Source organism: Micromys minutus (assembly GCF_963924665.1).
Source record: "Micromys minutus genome assembly, chromosome: 2".
In the NCBI taxonomy this organism is placed as follows: domain Eukaryota; kingdom Metazoa; phylum Chordata; class Mammalia; order Rodentia; family Muridae; genus Micromys; species Micromys minutus.
This window is the reverse complement of record NC_137971.1, coordinates 91,948,306-91,967,866: the sequence shown is the minus strand read 5'-3', so window position 1 is coordinate 91,967,866 and position 19,561 is coordinate 91,948,306. Positions and strand designations below refer to the sequence as shown.

The 19,561-nt window shown below is 37.0% G+C and overlaps 1 protein-coding gene across 1 annotated transcript; it reads right to left on the bottom strand.

Annotated features, from left to right (window-relative positions):
* Window positions 1–218: 218 nt before the first annotated feature.
* LOC308418081 (olfactory receptor OR51C1-like) lies at window positions 219–1,163 on the bottom strand (the record flags this gene model as incomplete). Its single annotated transcript, XM_080913411.1, has 1 exon — window positions 219–1,163. The coding sequence occupies one exon, from the start codon at window positions 1,161–1,163 to the stop codon at window positions 219–221; it is 945 nt and encodes a 314-aa protein (XP_080769537.1).
* Between the last annotated feature and the right edge of the window lie 18,398 nt (window positions 1,164–19,561).

Sequence of the window (19,561 nt, the reverse complement as noted above, 5' to 3'; positions counted from 1 at the left end):
ATGGGAGTAGAAGTAATGATTGGATAAAATCTAGACAGGGTGATATTCCTGTCATTAGGTGATCCAGAGCCTAAAATTCTGCAGGTAGAACCTTACAAAAGTAGAATGAATAAAATATATTTATTGACAGGTTCTTTCAAGCTAAAGTGTTAAATCACTCAAGTGAATAATAAAACAGAAATTCAAGGGAGAATCTCTTTTAAAAAAATACAACTTTCCTAAGATGGCTTAAGAATGAATACTTTAAGCATGGCTTTGCGAATTTGTTTGGTTTTCACACTGTAGATTATGGGATTCATTACAGGAGGAATGAGCAGATACACATTGGCAATTAGAGTGTGCACAAAGGGAGGGGCATGTTTCCCAAATCTGTGAACCAATGACAGGCTGATGATAGGGATGTAGAAGATGGCAACAGCACTGAGATGGGAGCCACAGGTACCAAATGCCTTTTTCCGCTCCTCCTTGGATGCAATGCTAAGTACAGAATGGATGATTAGAATGTAAGAGAGAAGGATCAAGACAGAGTCCAAGCCTGCAGTAGAAATTACAATGGCCAAGCCAAAGGCACTGTTGATCCTGGTATCTGAGCATGAAAGCTTCATCACGTCAGGATGGAAGCAGTAGGAATGGTGGAGCACATGACTACGACAAAAGGACAGACGCTTGAGGAGCAGTAGTAAAGGAACAAGAGCTGTGGTTCCCCTAATTATGATTGCAAAACCCACTGCAATGATCCGTGAATTGGTTAAGATCATAGCATACCTCAGTGGGTTACAGATGGCAACAAATCGGTCAAAGGCCATCACCAAGAGGACTGAGGATTCCATGAATGTAAAGCCATGGATAAAGAACATTTGGCCAATGCACGCATCAAAGCTAATTTCTCGAACATTAAACCAGAAGATACCCAACACAGTTCCCACTGTCGAAAGGCACAGACCAAGGTCCGTGAAAGACAGCATGGACAGGAAATAGTACATGGGTTCATGGAGGCTTGACTCAGTGATGATGATAAAGAGGATCATGCTGTTCCCAGAGATGGCGATGGCATACAGACAACAGAAAGGGATGGAAAGCCAGGTGTGAGAAGTCTCAAGGCCAGGAATGCCAGTGAGGAAGAAAACTGGTGGGTAAGCAGTGCTCAGGTTGAAGGATTGCATGGTGACTGAAGGATGTAGATATCTTTCGGGGAAAAGCACACATCCTGTAATGATAAAGAATGCTTCCATCTCTGCAATTTATGAAAACTGAAGAACCAGTTCTTTTCTGTCATCTTCAAAGGAAAAGTGTATTTATGTATTACATATCAAACTGAACACAGGTGAACTTAAGGAAGAAACAGCACTAACATCTGTAAAGACACCCAAGCTTTCACATCTGTATTGTATTATGCATGAGCATCTGTGTTCTTATATTTTAAAAGTAGACTAAATTTGGTAATGAGGGCTAGCAAGATGGCTCAGTAGAAAAGGCAAGTTAAGTCAAGCTTGTTGACCTAAGTTCAATGGCAAGAACTTACAGGGTAGAGAAAGAGAAACTATTTCACACATTGTCATATGACCTCCTTTAACAGTCATGGTATATGTTTATGTATACACATGCATGAGAACATGTGTAAACATGTGCATAAACACACACACGCGCACACACACACACACACACACACACACACACACACACACACACAAAGTACAAAAACCAAAAACTATAATAAGAGGGCTAGAGTGATGGCTTAGTACTTAAGAGCTCCAGCTACATCTCCAAAAGATACAAACTTAATTCCCACCACCCACATGGCAGTTTGCAACTGTCTATAATTCCAGCTCCAGAGTATATATCACCTTCAACCTAGACATATATGTGGACAGAGCACCAACATACATAATAAACTTTAAAAATATACATACAAATAAACTAAACTGGTTGATAGAAGGAAAGGGGTGGTTACACAGGTAGCAATCAGAAATCTAATTATGTTTAAAGAAAAGTCTGCCTGCAGAAGGATAATTTTAAAAGATGACCTCACTGAGAAATAAGAGCTCATTGAGAGCTTATGGAAAAATCACTGAAGAGGAACTACCTTAGCAAATATCATGATTTTTACTTTAGAGAGGAATGTTAACGTTAGAGTGAGGAGGAGTCTCCTCTTCCTGTTCTTAGGCACATAAATCCAAAAGATTGAGGACACTACTTTATTTGTGTTTCCAGCTTTCTAACACCATATTTTCTTCAGCATGTTTGATTTTAACATAAATGTCTGGAGAGAATCCTCCATGGCTCTGAGGTTTAGATATGAGAAAATGGGTGACTGTATGTCCCTGAGTCATTTTCACCTTGGTAGCCATGACTTTTCAGTTGTATTAGAATGCATTTCTTTTGCTTTATTTCTTGGACCCTCCTAAACTTTCCTTGGATTCTTCTCTCAGACTCACTTTTTTTAGATTTATTTTCTGATCTTTTCCACGTGGGTCCTGTCACTCCAGCCGATTTCATCACTTTGGCAAATGTCACACACAAAGAACAAGACAGAAATTACTTCCCAAGGGAAGCATACGTAGGCTCATATCAATTCTTCCATGAAACGTTGTAAGTAAGTGTCAACCATATCCTTCAGCTAAGGTCTAAGATGCTAAAACCTACAGAATTTGTTTTGATTGCCATTGCCTCTCAATTCAACATTTTCAGACCCTCTCCCTCTTCCTCCCTCTCACCTTCTCCCCCTCTTCCTTCCCCCCTCCCTCACTCTCTCTGTGAGAAAGAGACCATCATTTGGAAAATATGTAATCTTATTGAAGCATTTGTAAGTGAGAGAAACATAAGTTTTCTGATTCCTAACCCACCTCTAAAATAAACAAGCAATCATCAAATGATGATTCTTTTAAATATTATATGTTTTATTTCTTTGTACACATGGATGCCTGTGTGGATTTCTATGAAACATATGCAAACAGATGCCCATGGAGCACCCATCCCTAGAAATAGAGATACAGGTGATTGTGAACTGCCTAGTGTTGATGCTAGAAACCAAAACCTGGCACTCTACAAGAGTAGAAAGTACTCTTAAGCACTGAGGTCTCTTTTAATCCCTAAAATATGTATCCCTAGGCATAATGAAATTTTCTCACCCATACTGATGATCCCCCCATATAAAAATTATGACTTAAATATCCATATATAATAATTAGACTACCAGGATTATCAAGTAGACTGTCCTCACCACGATGCCTTATAATGACCATTGTGTCACTATAGTGCCACTGGATGCTACAGCTATAGTGAATCTTTCAATTACCATTGATAGAGAAACTAGAATATTCCATAGCAAAGCACAATTTAAACAATGCTTTTCCACTAATCCAGCTCTACATAAGTTACTACAAGAAAAACTATGAACACAAGTAAGGTAACTACACCCAATAAAATACAAGAAATTAATAATTTCAGACCTGCAAAATCAAAAGAAGAGAATCTCTCCTCACTCTTGATCTCTCTCCCTTTCAAACATACACACACACCACCATCACCATCACTACCACCACCACTACCACCACTACCACCATCAAAATAACAAAACTAACAACCAATGGTCATTAATGTTTTTCTGCAACAAGGGACATGAATCGACAATAAAAAGACACAGGGTAAGAGAATAAAAGCATAAACAGGATCCATCATTTTGCTGCGTGCAAGAAACAAATCTTAGCAACAAATATTGACACTGCCTCAGAATAAAGGGTTAGAAAATGTTTTTTCAAGCAAATAGACCCCAAGAAACAAGCTAGAATAGACATTCTAATATGTAATAAATAGACTTTCAATCAAAGGTAATCAAAAGAGATAGAAAGAGTCACTTTAATTTATTAAAGGAAAACTCCACCAAGATGACATCACAATTCTGAAGACATAAACCACAATTCAAGGGCACCCATATTCACAAAAGAAACATTACTAAAGCTTAAATAGAACCCTACACATTAATAGGGGAGACTTTAATACTCAGTTCTCACTCTTGGATGGGTCATCAAACCAGATATTAAACAGAAATAATAAAATTAACAAAAATTATGAATCAAATGGCCCTAAAAAATATCTATGCCGCATTCACCCAAACACAAAAGCATATACTCTTTTTAAAGTACCTCAGTGATCTATCTCCAAAACTGACCATATACTCAGTCACAAAGCAAGCCTCTACAGATACAAAAAGATTGGGGGAAAAAAAAACTCCTTAAACCTTATCAGATCACTATGAACTAAAACTGATTGTTACTCAACAACAGAAACAAAAGAGCCTACAAATTCAAGGAAACTGTAGAACTCTCTACTCAATGACCATTGGTGGAAGAGAGAGAGAGAGAGAGAGAGAGAGAGAGAGAGAGAGAGAGAGAGAGAGAGAGAGAGAAGGGAGAGAGGGTGGATGGAAAAAAAGAAAGAAGGAAATAGGGAAAAGAAGGGAAAAAATTAAAAAGCCTCTAGAATTCCATGAAAATGAATACCGAAACATATGGGACACAATGAAAGCAATGCTAAGAGGAAAATTCATACCACAAAGTGTCTCCATAAAGAAATTGGAGAGATCTTAAATGAGCAACTTAATAGCACAGCTAAAATCTCTAGAAAAAAATGAAACAAACACCCCCCCCCCAAGATAGATGGCAGGAAATAATCAAACTCATTACCAAGATCAATCAATTGGAAACAAGGAAAACAATACAATGTTCAGGAAATCTAAGAGCTGGTTCTTTGAGAAAATCAACAGGATGAACAAACACTTAGCCAAACTAATTAAAAGATAAACAGTCAGTATCTATAATAACAAAATCAGAAATGAAAAAAAGATATAACATTTTACACTGAGGAAATTAAAAAAAAAAATCATTAGGTCTTACTTCAAAAGCCTGTACTCCACAAAATCAGAAAATCTAAGTGAAATGAACCATTTCCTAGATAGATATCATTTACCAAAGTTAAATTGAGATCAGGTAAACTATTAAGTAGTAATACAACCCCTAAAGAAATTTAAGCATTCAGAAGTCTCCCAACACAAACAAACAAATAAACAAACAAACAGCAAAGCCCAGGGCCAGATGGTTTTAATGCAGAATTCTACCATACTTTCAGAGAATAACTAACACCAATACTCCTTAACTATTCCACAAAATAGAAACAGGAGGAACATTGCCAAACTCATTCTATGTAATGATAGTCACCCTGATATCTCAACCACATAAAGGCTCAACAAAAAAACTTTCAGACCAGTTTTTCTTATAAACATTGATGAAAAATACTCAATAAAACACTCACAAACCACATCAAGAACATGCCAAAAACATCATCCACATTGATCAAGTAGGCTTTATCCTAGGGATGCAAGAATGGTTCTCTGTACAAAAATTTATCAATGTAATCCACCACATAAACAAAGTGAAAGAAAAAAAAAAACGCTACATGATTATGTCCTTAGATGCTGAAAAAGCCTTTGAAAAAATCCAACACACCTTCATGATAAAAGTCTTGGAGGGATCAGAGATACAAGGTGCATACCAAAAATGTTATAAAGGCAATATACAGCAAACCATTAGCCAGCATCAAATTAAATGGAGACATGATCAAAGCAATTCCACTAAAACCAGGGAAAGAGCAAGGCTGCCCACTCACTCGTATCTCTGCAGCATAATACTTAAAATTTCAGCTCAAGCAATAAGACAACTAAAGGAGGTCAAGGAGATGGAAACCGGAAAGGAAGAAGTCAAAGTTTCCAATTAGCAAATGATACAGTACTATACCTAAGCAATTCCAAAAATAATATCAGAGGACTCTTACAACTTATTGTAGTTTCTAAACTGCAAAGTGTTCGAGTTCTGTAGAGGATTTCATACTTGTTCTGCATTTAGGTTGCTTCCCTCTCCCCTCACCATGCTCTCCCCTTTTCTCTGTAGCCTTTAGTCTTTCTACTTTGCCCTATTGTCTTCTCCATTCTATCCCTTAAAGTCTTTTCTGTACAGCTACATGGATTCCTTTCACACTTCTTTGTCTTTATCAGTATTTACTTCTACCTGGATGTGCATACTTAAAAATGGAAGGCTAAACACACATGTAAGGGAGAACATGGTATTTGTCTTTCTGAGTTGAGGCTACTTCACTTAGTAGTACATTTTTCAATTCCAACTATTTTCCTGAAAATTCATAATTTCATTTTTACATCCTTAATTGTGAACTGAATTATTGAGTCTTTATAATTAAAAATCTATATTTTAGTAATTATATTGAATTGCACATTTTAAGCTAACCTAACATACTAAGTTGTTACACTTTATCTGTTGCTAAGTGCATCTGGGTTCATATTAAATGATTCTTTTAAACTACATGAGTTTTTATAAATAATCTAAAGAATATACACTGCCTGATGGATTTCTTAAATTTTCAATGTTCGCAAAGAGTGACATTACATATAAAATTTTCAAAAAGGGTCTAGGAGAGAGGCATTGACCATGTTACCTGGTCTTTAAAGGCTCATCAGAGAGGAAAGAAAAGGAAAAATAAGAGCGGAGAGGAGAGGAGGAGGGAGGAAAGGAGAGGATGGGAGGGGAGAGGAGAGGAGAAAAAGACTAACCCTAAAACTTACAGGCCAAGAGATGCTCTTAGAGAGGATCAATGCCAGCCCTGACTTCTGACACTGGCTCAAAAATGGTTCTAATTTTCTAGAAACCAAAAAGAGGAAAAAACCTTGCAATGGGAACACTATAGAGCTTGAGAAGAGGAGGTTTTATGAGAATTCAGAAGCTGTCTGATGAGAGCACTCTCCCCAGCAAAAGGCTGAATTCCTAGGAGAGAAGTCCTCCTAGCTGTGTCCTGTAACCCTTTGTGCTCCAAATGACAAATTGATAATTATATTTGGTTTTAGTCTACCTTTATTTTTACTTCAAAGATCCTGTAGATGAGTTACACTTTTCAGGCTCTTTCAATATCAATGTCATCCCCAAGGAGCTATAGGTCAAAGTTCTGCATCGGACCAAAGCCTAGGAGAGATGGTTTAGTCAACAGACTGAGTTTGCTAAACTTTTTTTCACCTATTTCATAACCGTCCTGAGACAGAGAAAACATACAGAGGAGGATCTGATTAGTAACTATGGTTACTAAAGCCAAGTGTAGTTTCTTGATTCAGATTTCAAATATTTTCCTTTAAAAATGTGGACCATGTACACAGAGTCAAAAAAACTAATAACGTACTTAAAAAGAAAAATACTTAATGAAGACTACAATGTACTGAGTTCTTTGTGCATCACTTGCTAGTTTATAAAAGATGATCTGATAACTTCTCCTAAACTGTTATTAGGATATTTACCATTGTCCTATATGACAACAAATATCTCTTGTTTAAAAGTGGATTGGGGTTTTGTGTTGACAATAAGACCTCTAACATTTAATAGCAGCTTGGGAATCCAGTAATTTCATAAACAGAAAATATTAATTTACAAAGATATCTCCTATTCAAAAGGATATCTCCATTAAAGTAGCTTCAGAAAAAATATTTTAAATAACCTTCTTCACATCCCCGTTTTGTCTAGACACTTGGGAAAGACTAGAAAGACGTTTTTTTATTTAGTTCATCATAAACCTAAGAAAATATGCTCTCCTTTGTGCACTATCTTGACTAGCAGTAACACTCCTTCCCTAGAAAGCACTTCAACAGATGGGAAGGCATTTTTCAAGCTTTGGATAAACGTGCCAAGAAATGTATGAAACTCTATGGGAAAAATGCAGAGTTAAAAATAGTTGCTTCCAAGATATTGAAGTAAAAGATGTCTAGACTGTTACAGGACATTAATATGAAAGTCTTACTGCCCCGTTGAAGACATTAATCCTGGTCCATGGGCACAGTTGTAGGATATGGAACACAGGTATGAGAATGCCAAGATCTATTTCAATATGAACCACAAAGATTGAAACAGTTAGTAGTTAATGAAATAACTTTGGCATATACCCAAAGGACACAGTGATTGGTGCTTATTTTGAATAAATAATACACTATTTAACACCCTGTCTCAGAATTTGAATATTTCAAATATGGCTAGTACATAACAAATTCTCCAGCATCCTTACCCATGGGAAAGTGTAAATCAGAACTAAATTGAGATTCCATCTTATTGTCAGAATGGCTGTCACTTAAACAACAATAAATACTGGTGAGGATTCTGAGGAAAATGAACTTTATAAACTGCCCATGGTGATGGAAATGGAAACAATCAACTAGGAAAATCAGTATGGAGGTCCTCAAGAAAAATAGAGCTACTATGTGATCCAGTAGCTTTATCAATTCTGGGAACACTCAAAGGAGCCTAAGTACACATACTGCAGAGACTCCTGCTCTCTTATGATTATCACAGCCCTAAACACAAAAGCCAAGTTGTAGAAATGATTTGGTGTCCATTAACAGAATAAAAGAAACAGAAAATGTGCACAAAGGAATTTTATTCTGCCCTGAAGAAGAATGAAATGATGTCATTTGCTGAATAAAATTGTGGTACATATACACAATGGAATACTACTCAGCCACCAGAAACAATGACTTAACCAAATTCTTAAGAAAATGGCTGCATCTAGAGAATATCATCCTGAGAGAGATAACCCAGTCACAAAAGAACAGACATAATATGCAGTCACTGATAGTGGGATGCTAACCCCAGAGGCTTGCACTGCTCCAGAAACAACTCACAGACTGTATGATGTCCAAGAAATAAAGAAAACAAAACAAAGCAAAAAAATATTTACAAAACAAGAAAACTTTAACTATTTCCATGTTACACTTTATTTTACATGTACTTTATGCTCATTGTAACTATTAAGTTTTCAAGGCATACTATCAAACCTTGAAAAAAATCAAGTACTGACTAAAAAATATATTCATATAGTTTTATGTAAAAATTATGTTAAAATCTGAAAAATAAGTACTGACAAAAATGTGTAATTTTAAGCAAAAAATATTTAAAATCTGTACATTTATTTTTGTTTTGTAAAAAAGAATACAATGAATAAAATTAAGGTTTATCTTGTTAAGAAAAGTAATCTGGGCCAAGAACGACATAAATATGTAAAAAGTAGATTAAAAAAAAATAAGTAGATAGACAGTAGATAAACAATTAATGGATGGATATATGGATAAATGCTAGGTGATAAATAGATGATAAATACATACATACATACATACATACATACATACATACATACATACATACATACATACATATGAAATATGTAAATAGAAAGGTAGAAGGGAAACTCTTTAAGAAATAAGGAGGACCATTAGAAGGGAGACAGAGAGCAGGAGAAGACAATGTGTTAATATGATCAAAGTACATGATACTCTTGAACAAAATGGGTCAAGGAATATAGATGATAAGAATGTCATAAACACTACATTAAGTTAGTAACTCAAAATATTTGGAACCAGACAGCCTTTATCTACAGTTTATCTCTTTCATCTCTTAACTAACTGTGGGCAAACATTGTATTATTACTTCTATTTTTATATTCCAATAAAAATAATTGTATCTGCTTCATAAGTTTATTTTGTAAAATTAATGAGATGTTCTAATACTCATGCATGAGAAAAGAAGGTTGAACACACAGCATATTCAATTTATTCAAAATATAGTACTAAATCACCATGCTATTAATTATTATTTTGCACCTATAGCTCTCAATATGTCAATTTAGTAAATTCTTAACCCTTGCCAGATACTGTGTTCCTGACTTTTGAGGTGAAAGATGTAGCATGTACTCTCAAGAAGTGCAGGATTCCAAGAGATACAGACACCATCATATGAAATCAAATATGGTCTGTACATGGCTGTTTTCAATTTTTTGTCATCCTAGGGTCCTCAAAGTCTTGGCCGTATAACCTCTCAATCCCTTTTTTTTTTTTTTGTTTTTGATTTTATTTTCATTCTTTTTGTTTGTTTGTTTTAAACACTTGGGAGGTAACTGTTATATTAATTTTTTTATACCCTTGGCTCTTTTCAATATAAAACATGAGGTGGTACTAGTATATTTTGGGCATCAGGGCCTAACAGAAGCTAAGCAAATTCTTTAGTAAGAAATAAACTTTTCTACTTAAATACACAAAGATTGATCATAACAGAGAGAAAATATGAAAATATTAGGAATACCACTAGAAGATCATAAGAAGAAGGGTGAATGGGCTTTGTTTCTATGTCCACTAGACCTGCATGGTCACTGCTTAGCTAGGACAATATGGTAGGAAATCTTTTAATCATTCTACATGATCAGACACAGGAAACAGATAGAATGTGGTATTCTCAGATCATGAAGCTAGGAAGGGATATAGAGCTGTTATGTTTTCTTTTTTTAAACGTTGAACTAAATGGAGAAACTTCTGTTGCAGTAACTAGTTTCTATCATTCACTGCTATTGTTTTAGTCCTACAATTTGGATATGTTAAATTGAGATTGTTCAATTTGCCTTAGAAACTTTGGAATATGACCTAATTTCCTGATATATCATAGTCACCCATATGAGCAGTTATATGCTTGAGGCTTAAAGTTTAAAAAGAGCTAGTCATAAATAGTTTATATATTCCTTATACTAAACTTTTTACTTATATTTTAGCTATTGTAAATAATATTGTATTCAGTGTTCCTGTGAATAAAATACAGCCTGCAGCTTTGGTATTTCTCTTTCAATAAATTTTTAGAAATGGAATACATAGACAATTTAAAACAATAATAAAGTCTGGAAAATCCATCTTTTGAAGTTTATACCAGCATTATAAAACAATGCCTAGATCACTGTAGCACAGCAAGAAAATATTGTGCACTGTAAGTTTTCAAAAATTTACCGACTTGATAGGCAAGACTATCTTACTGTAGTAAAATGTTGGCATTGGGTAAAGGGATTTATTTCAGCTCCAGACAGAACATTTTTCTCATATTAAATTTGACTTTCTAGGTCAAGTTACCAAACTTAAGAAATACAACATGATTCTGTTTTTTCCTTACAGAAGCTTCTCTGTCTCATGAGGTCCCACTTATCACTTGTTGATCTTAATGCCTGAGCCATTGTTTTTCAGGAAATTTTCCCCTGTGCCATTGAGTTTGAGGCTCTTTTGCACTTTCTCTTCTATTAGATTCAGGATATCTGGTTTTATGTTGAGGACCTTTATCTACTTGGACCTGAGCTTTGTACAAGATGATAAATATAGATCTATTTTCATTCCTCTACATGCAGACTACCAGTTAAACCAACACCATTTGCTGAAGATGCTTTCTTTTTTCCACTGTATGGTTTTGGCTTCTTTGACAAAGATCAAGTGTGCATAGATGTATAGGTTTACTTCTGCGTTTTCCATTCTATTCCATTGACCTGTTTATCTCTGTACCAATACCATGCATTTTTTATTACCATTGCTTTATAGTACAGTGGTTCCTCAGAAAATTGGAAATAGTTCTACATGAAGACCCAGCTATACTACTCTTGGGCATATACCCCTAAGATGCCCCACCATATAACAAGGAAACATGCTTCATCATGTTCTTAGCAGACACTAGAAACAACCGAGATATCCCTCAACAGAAGAACAGATACAAAAAATGTGGTTCATTTGCACAATGTAATACTATCTGGCTATTAAAAACAAGGATTTCATGATTATTGCAGGCAATTGGATGGAACTAGAAAATATCATCCTGAGTGAGGTAGCTTAGACCCAAAAGGATATGCATGATATATACTCACTAATGAGTGGATATTAGACAAAAAGTACAGAATATCTAGGATACAACCTATAGACCATAATAAGTATAACAAGAAGAGGTGCCCATGTGAAATCCCACTTAGGAGGGGGAGGAAATAATCATGAAAGGCAGAGGGAGGGAGGTATCTGGGTGGGAGAGGGAGGGAAAAAGAGAACTGGGTACGATATGGGGGAAGGGAAATTACAGGAGAGATGCCCAGAGTACCAAGAGAACAAGTAGAAATAAGCAGCCTTGGGTAGTGGGAGGAGGCAGGGATTTGGGGAACCCTCTAGAGAGTACCAGAAACCCAGTAGGAGAGACACTCTCAGGAATCATTGGGGGTGACCATAGCCAAAATGCCCATCATTGTGGAAAGGGAACTGGACAATAGAGAGACAGGGCCTCATGTGGAGGGACAGTGTCACTAACCCACAGTCAAAATTCCTGACCTAGAATTATTCCTGTTTAAAAGAACTGTGGGGACAAAAATGGAGAAGAGGCTGAAGAAAAGAAGGTTTAATGAGGGACCTAACATGGGATCTATCTCATGGGGAAGGAGGGCACCAAGGCCTGACACTACTATGCTATGATGTGCTCAAAGATGGGAGCCTAGCATGACTGTACTCTGAGAGGTCCTACCAGCAGCTGACTGAGACAGAAGCAGATACTTACAAACATTGGAGTGAAGTCTGAACCCCAATGGTTGAATTAGAAGAGGATTGAAGAAGCTGAGAGAGCGACCCCATAGGAAAACCAGCAGTCTAAACTAACCCAAATTCCAGGGAGCTCCTAGAGACTAATCCACTAACCAGAAGCATACATGGGCTGGTCTGAGGCCCTTGGCACATATGTAGCAGAGGTCTACCTGATCTGGCCTCAGTGGAAGAAGATGTATGTAATCCTCAAGAAATTTGAGACCCCAGGGAAGAGGGGAGGTCTGTTAGAGTAGGGAAAATACCCTCTTGGTGGCAAGGGGTAGAAGAAATGGGATGAGGAACTGTGGGAAAAGGGACTGGGAGAGGGAACATAGGAATGTAAATAAATAAAATAATTTACATTAAAATAATAATTAATAAGAATATAAATAAAAAATACAATATGAATCTCAAAGATCTTACAGATTATATGCTTCCCAAGTTCAACAGTATAGATGCTAATACATTAATAAAGTGTTTTCTGGTCACTTTATTGATGAACCTTGTGATCCATTTTCAGATATTTTAATAAAATTATCATTGACAGTTTTGTTAAGCTGGTATTAAAATAAGACAAAGAGATGAGCCCTATTTTGAATTCTGTGTACTAAGGTACGTATGTATATGTCCTTTTCCAGTATGTACACTGATGTCACATGTGTTTGCCACGTGCTACCACTACTATACGTCCATTGTTCTGGGAGAGAAATCTCAAGCATGTAAACACAAACATCAATTTCCCCTTTTTTTTGAGACTCAGGGGGAAGATAGAGATCTATAATCTGCCCAATCAGGTAGATAAAACACCTTCAAAGTTTCCAAGAAATTCTTTGTAAGGACACACATAGGTACATGTGTGCTCACAAACACACACACACACACACACACACACACACACACACATACAATGTCAATATGATACTTTATTGAGAGAACTTATTTAAATTAGATAATTCCTAGAAACTCATAAATTAAACTACTACTGAATTTTTCTACCAAATATACTATCTTTGGTGTGCAGGGCATAGACTGGTTCATCAGTGGCGATCACTGCACTAACGTCAAGGATTCAGCAAGCGTCATTCTTTCATTAAAGGTATAGGAAGAAGCACTACAGAATTAAGTATGGTGGATTCTCGGGGGGGAGGGGTAAGCCCTAAAATTGAAAATTACCCTATGACTCAGATATGTTCCTCCTCCTAAGCACATTCCTAAAGGATTCTATATCCTACCAAATATACTTTTACATTCATACTTATTATACTATTCTTGAGTAGATTCCAGACATTGGACATTGTGTTAGTTACACTGTTTAGTGTTTGGTTTGGTTTTGATGTGACTGTGATTGTGCCATGGTTCTCTCTTAAAATATGAAAACATTTATTTTAATTTCAATGTTTAGAAGAGCCCACAGTTGGGCGATTTAGATTTTTTTAAAGAAACTAGATATTTTAAAAGAATGAACTTGTGATAGGTTTGAATTTGTAAAGACTGTGAGACTTTTAATGTTATTTTTGTTTTTGATATAAGATTTTGGGAATGAATAAGAAAGATACAGTCGTGACTTTATGGTGCTGTGTTTGTGTCAAGTTGACAATCAGTCAGTTGTGCTTACTGTGTAGTTTTATGTCAACTTGACACAAGCTAGGGCTATCTGAGAGGAAGGGAGCTCAATTAAGAAAATTCCTCCATTATATTGGGCTGCAGGAAAACTGTGGAGCATTTTGTTAATTAGTGATTGATGCTGGAAGGCTCAGTCCAGTCCATTAAGGATAGTGCCATCCCTGGGCTGGTGGTCCTGGGGTCTGTAAGAAAGCAGTCTGAGCAAGGGTTGGGGTGAAAACCAGTAAGTAGCAATGCTTTATGGCTTCTTTATCTTTGTCCAAGTTTCGGAGCTGTTCCTATGCTGGCTTCCTTTGATAATGAAGAGTGATGTGGAAGTGTAAGCAAAATCAACTTCTTCCTCTCCCTGACCTCCCAAAAAGAAAGAAATTTGATTGAGATTGTCTTTGCTCAAAAATACAAGTCAAAAAGACCTCACGGGAGAGTGTCAGCTGTTAATTATATATATATATATATATATATTAATTAATTGGATGCACATGTTTATAGAACTTGAGAAACTACACAGAGACCCATGAAGAGAAGGAAAAGTTTGGCTTTAAGGAAAGTAGTAGAGAAGGTAACAAAACATATGGGACAGGAACCTAGAAGAGGGGGATGGGGTTGGGGGGAGATCTAAGTATTGTGGACACGGAGAGATGGGGGTGAAGGTGGGGAGGAAGACTGAGATGCACAGACTAAGTAGATATGGGAATGCCATAACGATTCCTGCTGCTTTAGTCCAGTATGATGGCACACACCTTTAACACCAGCACTCAGGAGGCGGAGGATGAATCTCTGTTTGAAGATAACGTGGTCTACTTAGCAAATTCCAGGCCAGTCAGAGATACGCGGTGAGGCCCATCCTGGGCTGGGGGTAGAATGAGGAGGCTAATTTGTTAGGGAATTTTAAAACAAGTATTAGGTCCTACTCCTCAAGCCTGTCTACCGTTCTTGGCTTACTTACTCCTATTGTGATCTCCAGAGGCAGTAAAGAGGGTGGCATGCCCTTTGCACACAGCCTTCTCTTTAGTTCTCCATTTATAAGGATGCTTGTGAATGTGTGGAGTCAACTGAACAACTTCATCTAAAAGCTTTCGCTTTCATCACACATGCAAAGCTCCCATTCATGTGTAAAATACCAGTTCAGATCCTAAACACTAAGATATGGGTATCTTCGGGATATTCGGTCCACACACCCTTGGCACAGTATTTTAGATGCATAATTATTGTTGTTTTTCTAACCTTAGAAATATAAAGTATCTCAGGACAATGCATTTTGGTGGAGAAAATATTTGGTGGAAGGCGAATGGTAAAGGGTGAAGAGTTTTCGGACGGTATGCCAGGGAGAACAAAATAAGACTTGGTGGAGGCAGCTTGTGAAGATAAGGAATGATAACCAGATTCTACCGATGTCGGCAACTCTTGATGAATTTGTCAAAGTAATGGATGCAGGATGTAAGGGAGGGAAATCAAGAATAACTTAAAGGTCTATAAATCAAATAAATGGTCCTGGATCGGTAAGAATACAGCAACAACTAAAGAAGCCGTGTACATAACCAATCCATGAATAACGCTGAGTAAAGACTGGGGGAGGGGCAGAAGTCAGCTCACCTTAGATGGCATCACTAACCAAAGACAATGCCTACCTCCCCTGATTCTTTAACATAATATCCTCATGATTTGAACACAGTGCATATGCCCCCAAAATCATCCTAGTTACTCCCCCACCCTGCTACTTTGGACAGCAAAATAAAAAGCCGGTGAAATTATGCAAATATAAACAAAGAGGCATTTATTTTCTGTGTATTTAAATTATGGACTGAGGCTTTATACCACTGTGTTTACAAAGCATCTGCTCCTAAAATAACTTTGATGTTGCTTAGCATGTGAATGTTTGCCTCTCTTGTCTAAATTAAAAGTCTAGGCAGAAATAATAAATAAATACATAAATAAATAAAAATTTAAAGTCTAGGCAGTGGGTCTATCTTGTGTCTTTTTTCTTAATATCTAGCACTTACAGAATAGTTATAACATGGGGTGTCATTATGAAATCTATATAATAATATATCATAATATATCATAATAACATTATATAATAATATTAATGTATACATGGATGAATGTACACAATATTTTCTAATCTTAAGAGGTAGCTACTTCACTAGCAAATTCCCAGTTATCTAATGGACCAGTGTTACTGCGAATAGTGCCAGACTCCAGGGGGTTAAAACATTAGAATGAAGTAAACTTATTTTTATTATAGGAGATGTTTTAAGTATATGATATTTCATTTTTAAATTCACCTCAAATTATCTGCTAATGGTTATAACATATTTGAGGTGGTAAAATGTCCCTAAATTGAATTGTGGTTATGGTTTCTACATAATTCTGTGATTTTCAAAAATTATTGGGTTATACATTAAGAGTCAATTTTACAGTATGTGTGCTATATCTCAATATAGCTGTTACTTAAAAAGAAAACTTTCCAATGAAATAACACAAGGAGAAAACTTTATATCTGCTCATAAAACATGTAAGCATAATCACATTCTGGAAGAGATATAAAAAGCTTGTATCAAGCAAGTGAAGTCCTCTGGGAGTGTCCACACCCTAGAGGCACAGTCAATTAGCTCTGCCACTGGGAACTGGTCCCTCTGTTCTGTGCTTATCTCCAAACAAGCTGAAGAAATCTCCACATAAGCTCGATCCTCCCCCGGAATCTGGGCATCCTCCACCTTCTGAGTTAGCCTGAGAGGGACTCACTGGTCTTGGACGAGCTCTGTAAGTAAAACTTTGCTCCGTGGAAGCTTCTAGTTCTGAATGCGCAGTGCTGCCTAAACAATGGGGATGGATTGCATTGTCGTGTGCAGAATTAAATAAGATAATGAGATAGAGGACTGAAGAGGATGGGAAATTTTTGAATTATGGATTCCCAGGAAGTCTACAGAGAATGAACACTTTGTTCTGCCTGCTGGAGGGTTGGGAGGGGCAGATAACCTGTGTTTAGTCAAATGCTGTAATTGTTGTGCTGATACATAAACAAAAACTGGGTTCAGAATACTGGCTGTGGTTCTCACTATCTGTAATGCAGAGTATGTTTCATAACCTTATACATTTTATTATGGGGTTTTTATTTTTCACTAAAGTGTAACTTTAAAGTAAATTAATTAATGCCTGCTATATGTTACTGTAGTGAGAACTTAAGGCTAGCACAATGATGCTTGCTGATCTGACAAATGCATATTAACAGTATGAATAATTTGTATTGCTGAGAAGGCTTTCAAGAATTGTCTGAATACACTTTCGACCCTTGTCTGACACACACTACAGAGCATCAGCAACAGCTTGGAGCATACCGATGATATCAGGCTGGTCTAAATCATCAGCTAAAGGCAGACACGGGCTACAGTTTACTATGAAAACAAAGCACATTGTCTAAATAGGAAAGTTCACAGGAGAAAGGGTGAATCCTGTATGACTTGAGGAGAGTGAGTCTGGCAGGTCTGAGAGCGACAGCACACAGAAGAGTGGTTGGAAAGAAGCAGAAACCATGAGGAATACTTGTAATGTCACCACTCAGGAGGCCAAGGCAACATTAGTGTGAATTACAGGCCAGCTTGGGCTCCACAGTACAAGCTTATCCTGATGAAAAGAAACAATCGATGCAGAATAATTTCTGGAAAGGTGGTGCAGTGTTATTCTCTGATATGCGCATGCAATTTTTTTCTTACAACTTTATTTAAAAAAACCAGATACTGGGCAGCGAGGGAGCAGAGAGATATCTGAGGAGTGCAAACGGTAAGCGCTACCCCACCCTACCTGATCCAGGGAACAGAAACTAAGCATTGGAACCTCAGCTTCCACCCAGAGACTTTGGGGCACAGAACAGGGCTAGGCCCATTTGCCACCTGGACCAGCAGTTCCTAAAGTTTTAAAGACTGGTGAGTAGGAGATCTGGGCAGCCAGAGAGCAGAGATATCTCTGCAAAGTGCACACGGAAAGCACACCCCTGCCCTGCCTGATCCAGGGACCAGGAACACAACATTTGAACCTCTGTTTACACCTGGCAACTTTGGGGCACAGAACAGGGCTCGGACCAGCTGCCACCTGGACCACAGTCAGTGGAAAAAGGACAACCTATTTAACAAATGGTGCTGGTCCAACTGGCACTCAACATGCAAAAGAATGTAAATAGACCGACCCTTTCTTATCTCCTTGTACAAAGCTCAAGTGTAAGTGGATCAAAGATCTCCACATTAAACCAGATACACTGAAACTATTAGATGAGAAAGTAGGGAAAATCTTAGAACAGATAGGCACAGGAGAAAATTTTCTGAACAAAACACCAATGGCTCAAGCTCTAAGGTCAAAGATTAACAAATGGGACTTAATGAGATTGCAAAGTTTCTGTTAGGCTAAGGACATTGTCAAGAAAACAAAATGGCAGCCAACAGAATGGGAAAAGATCTTTCCAACTCCACATCAGATAGAGGCCTAATATCCAAGGTATACAAAGAACTCAAAAAGCTAGACACCAGATAATCAAACAACCCTATTAAAAAATGGGGTACAGAGCTAAACAAATTGTTCTCAATTAAGGAATATTGAATGGCTGAGAAACATCTGAGGAAATGCTCAACATCCTTAGCCATCAGGGAAATGCAAATCAAAACAACCCTGGGATTCCACCTCACACCAGTCAGATTGGCCAAGATCCAAAACTCAGATGACAGTAGATGTTGGTGAGGTTGCAGATAAAGTGGAACACTTCTCCACTGTTGGTTGATTGTAAACTGATACAACCACTCTGCAAATCAGTCTGGCGATTCCTCAGAAAACTGGACATAGTACTACCTGAAGACCCAGGTATTCCACATCTGGACATATACCCCAGAGACACTTTAATATACAACAAAGATACATGCACCACAAAGTTCATAGCAGCTCTATTTATAGTAGCCAGTAGCTGGAAAAAACCCAGATGTCCTTCAGTAGATAAATGGATACAAAAATTGTGGTACATTTACACAATGGAATACTACTCAGCCACCAGAAACAATGACTTAACCAAATTCTTAAGAAAATGGCTGCATCTAGAGAATATCATCCCGAGTGAGATAACCCAGTCACAAAAGAACAGACATAATATGCAGTCACTGATAGTGGGATGCTAAACACAGAGGCTTGCACTGCTCCAAAAACAACTCACAGACAGTGTCAAATCCAAGAAAAAAACAAAACAAAACAAAACAACAACAAAAAAATGTCATGCTCAATCCATACACACCAAGAACACATTGACAAATTCTGGGTTACACCCTGTATTACATACACTTTTTGCTCACTGTAAAAAAAAAAAAAAAAAAAAAAAGAAAAGAAAAGAAAAAAAGAAAAAAAAAAAAAAGAAAAAGAGAAAAAAAATTTTATTGTTTGATATTTTCTACAACATTCTTTTCTTTCTGTTAAACTCTCAAAAATGTTTTTCTAAAGTCTTGGACAACCAGG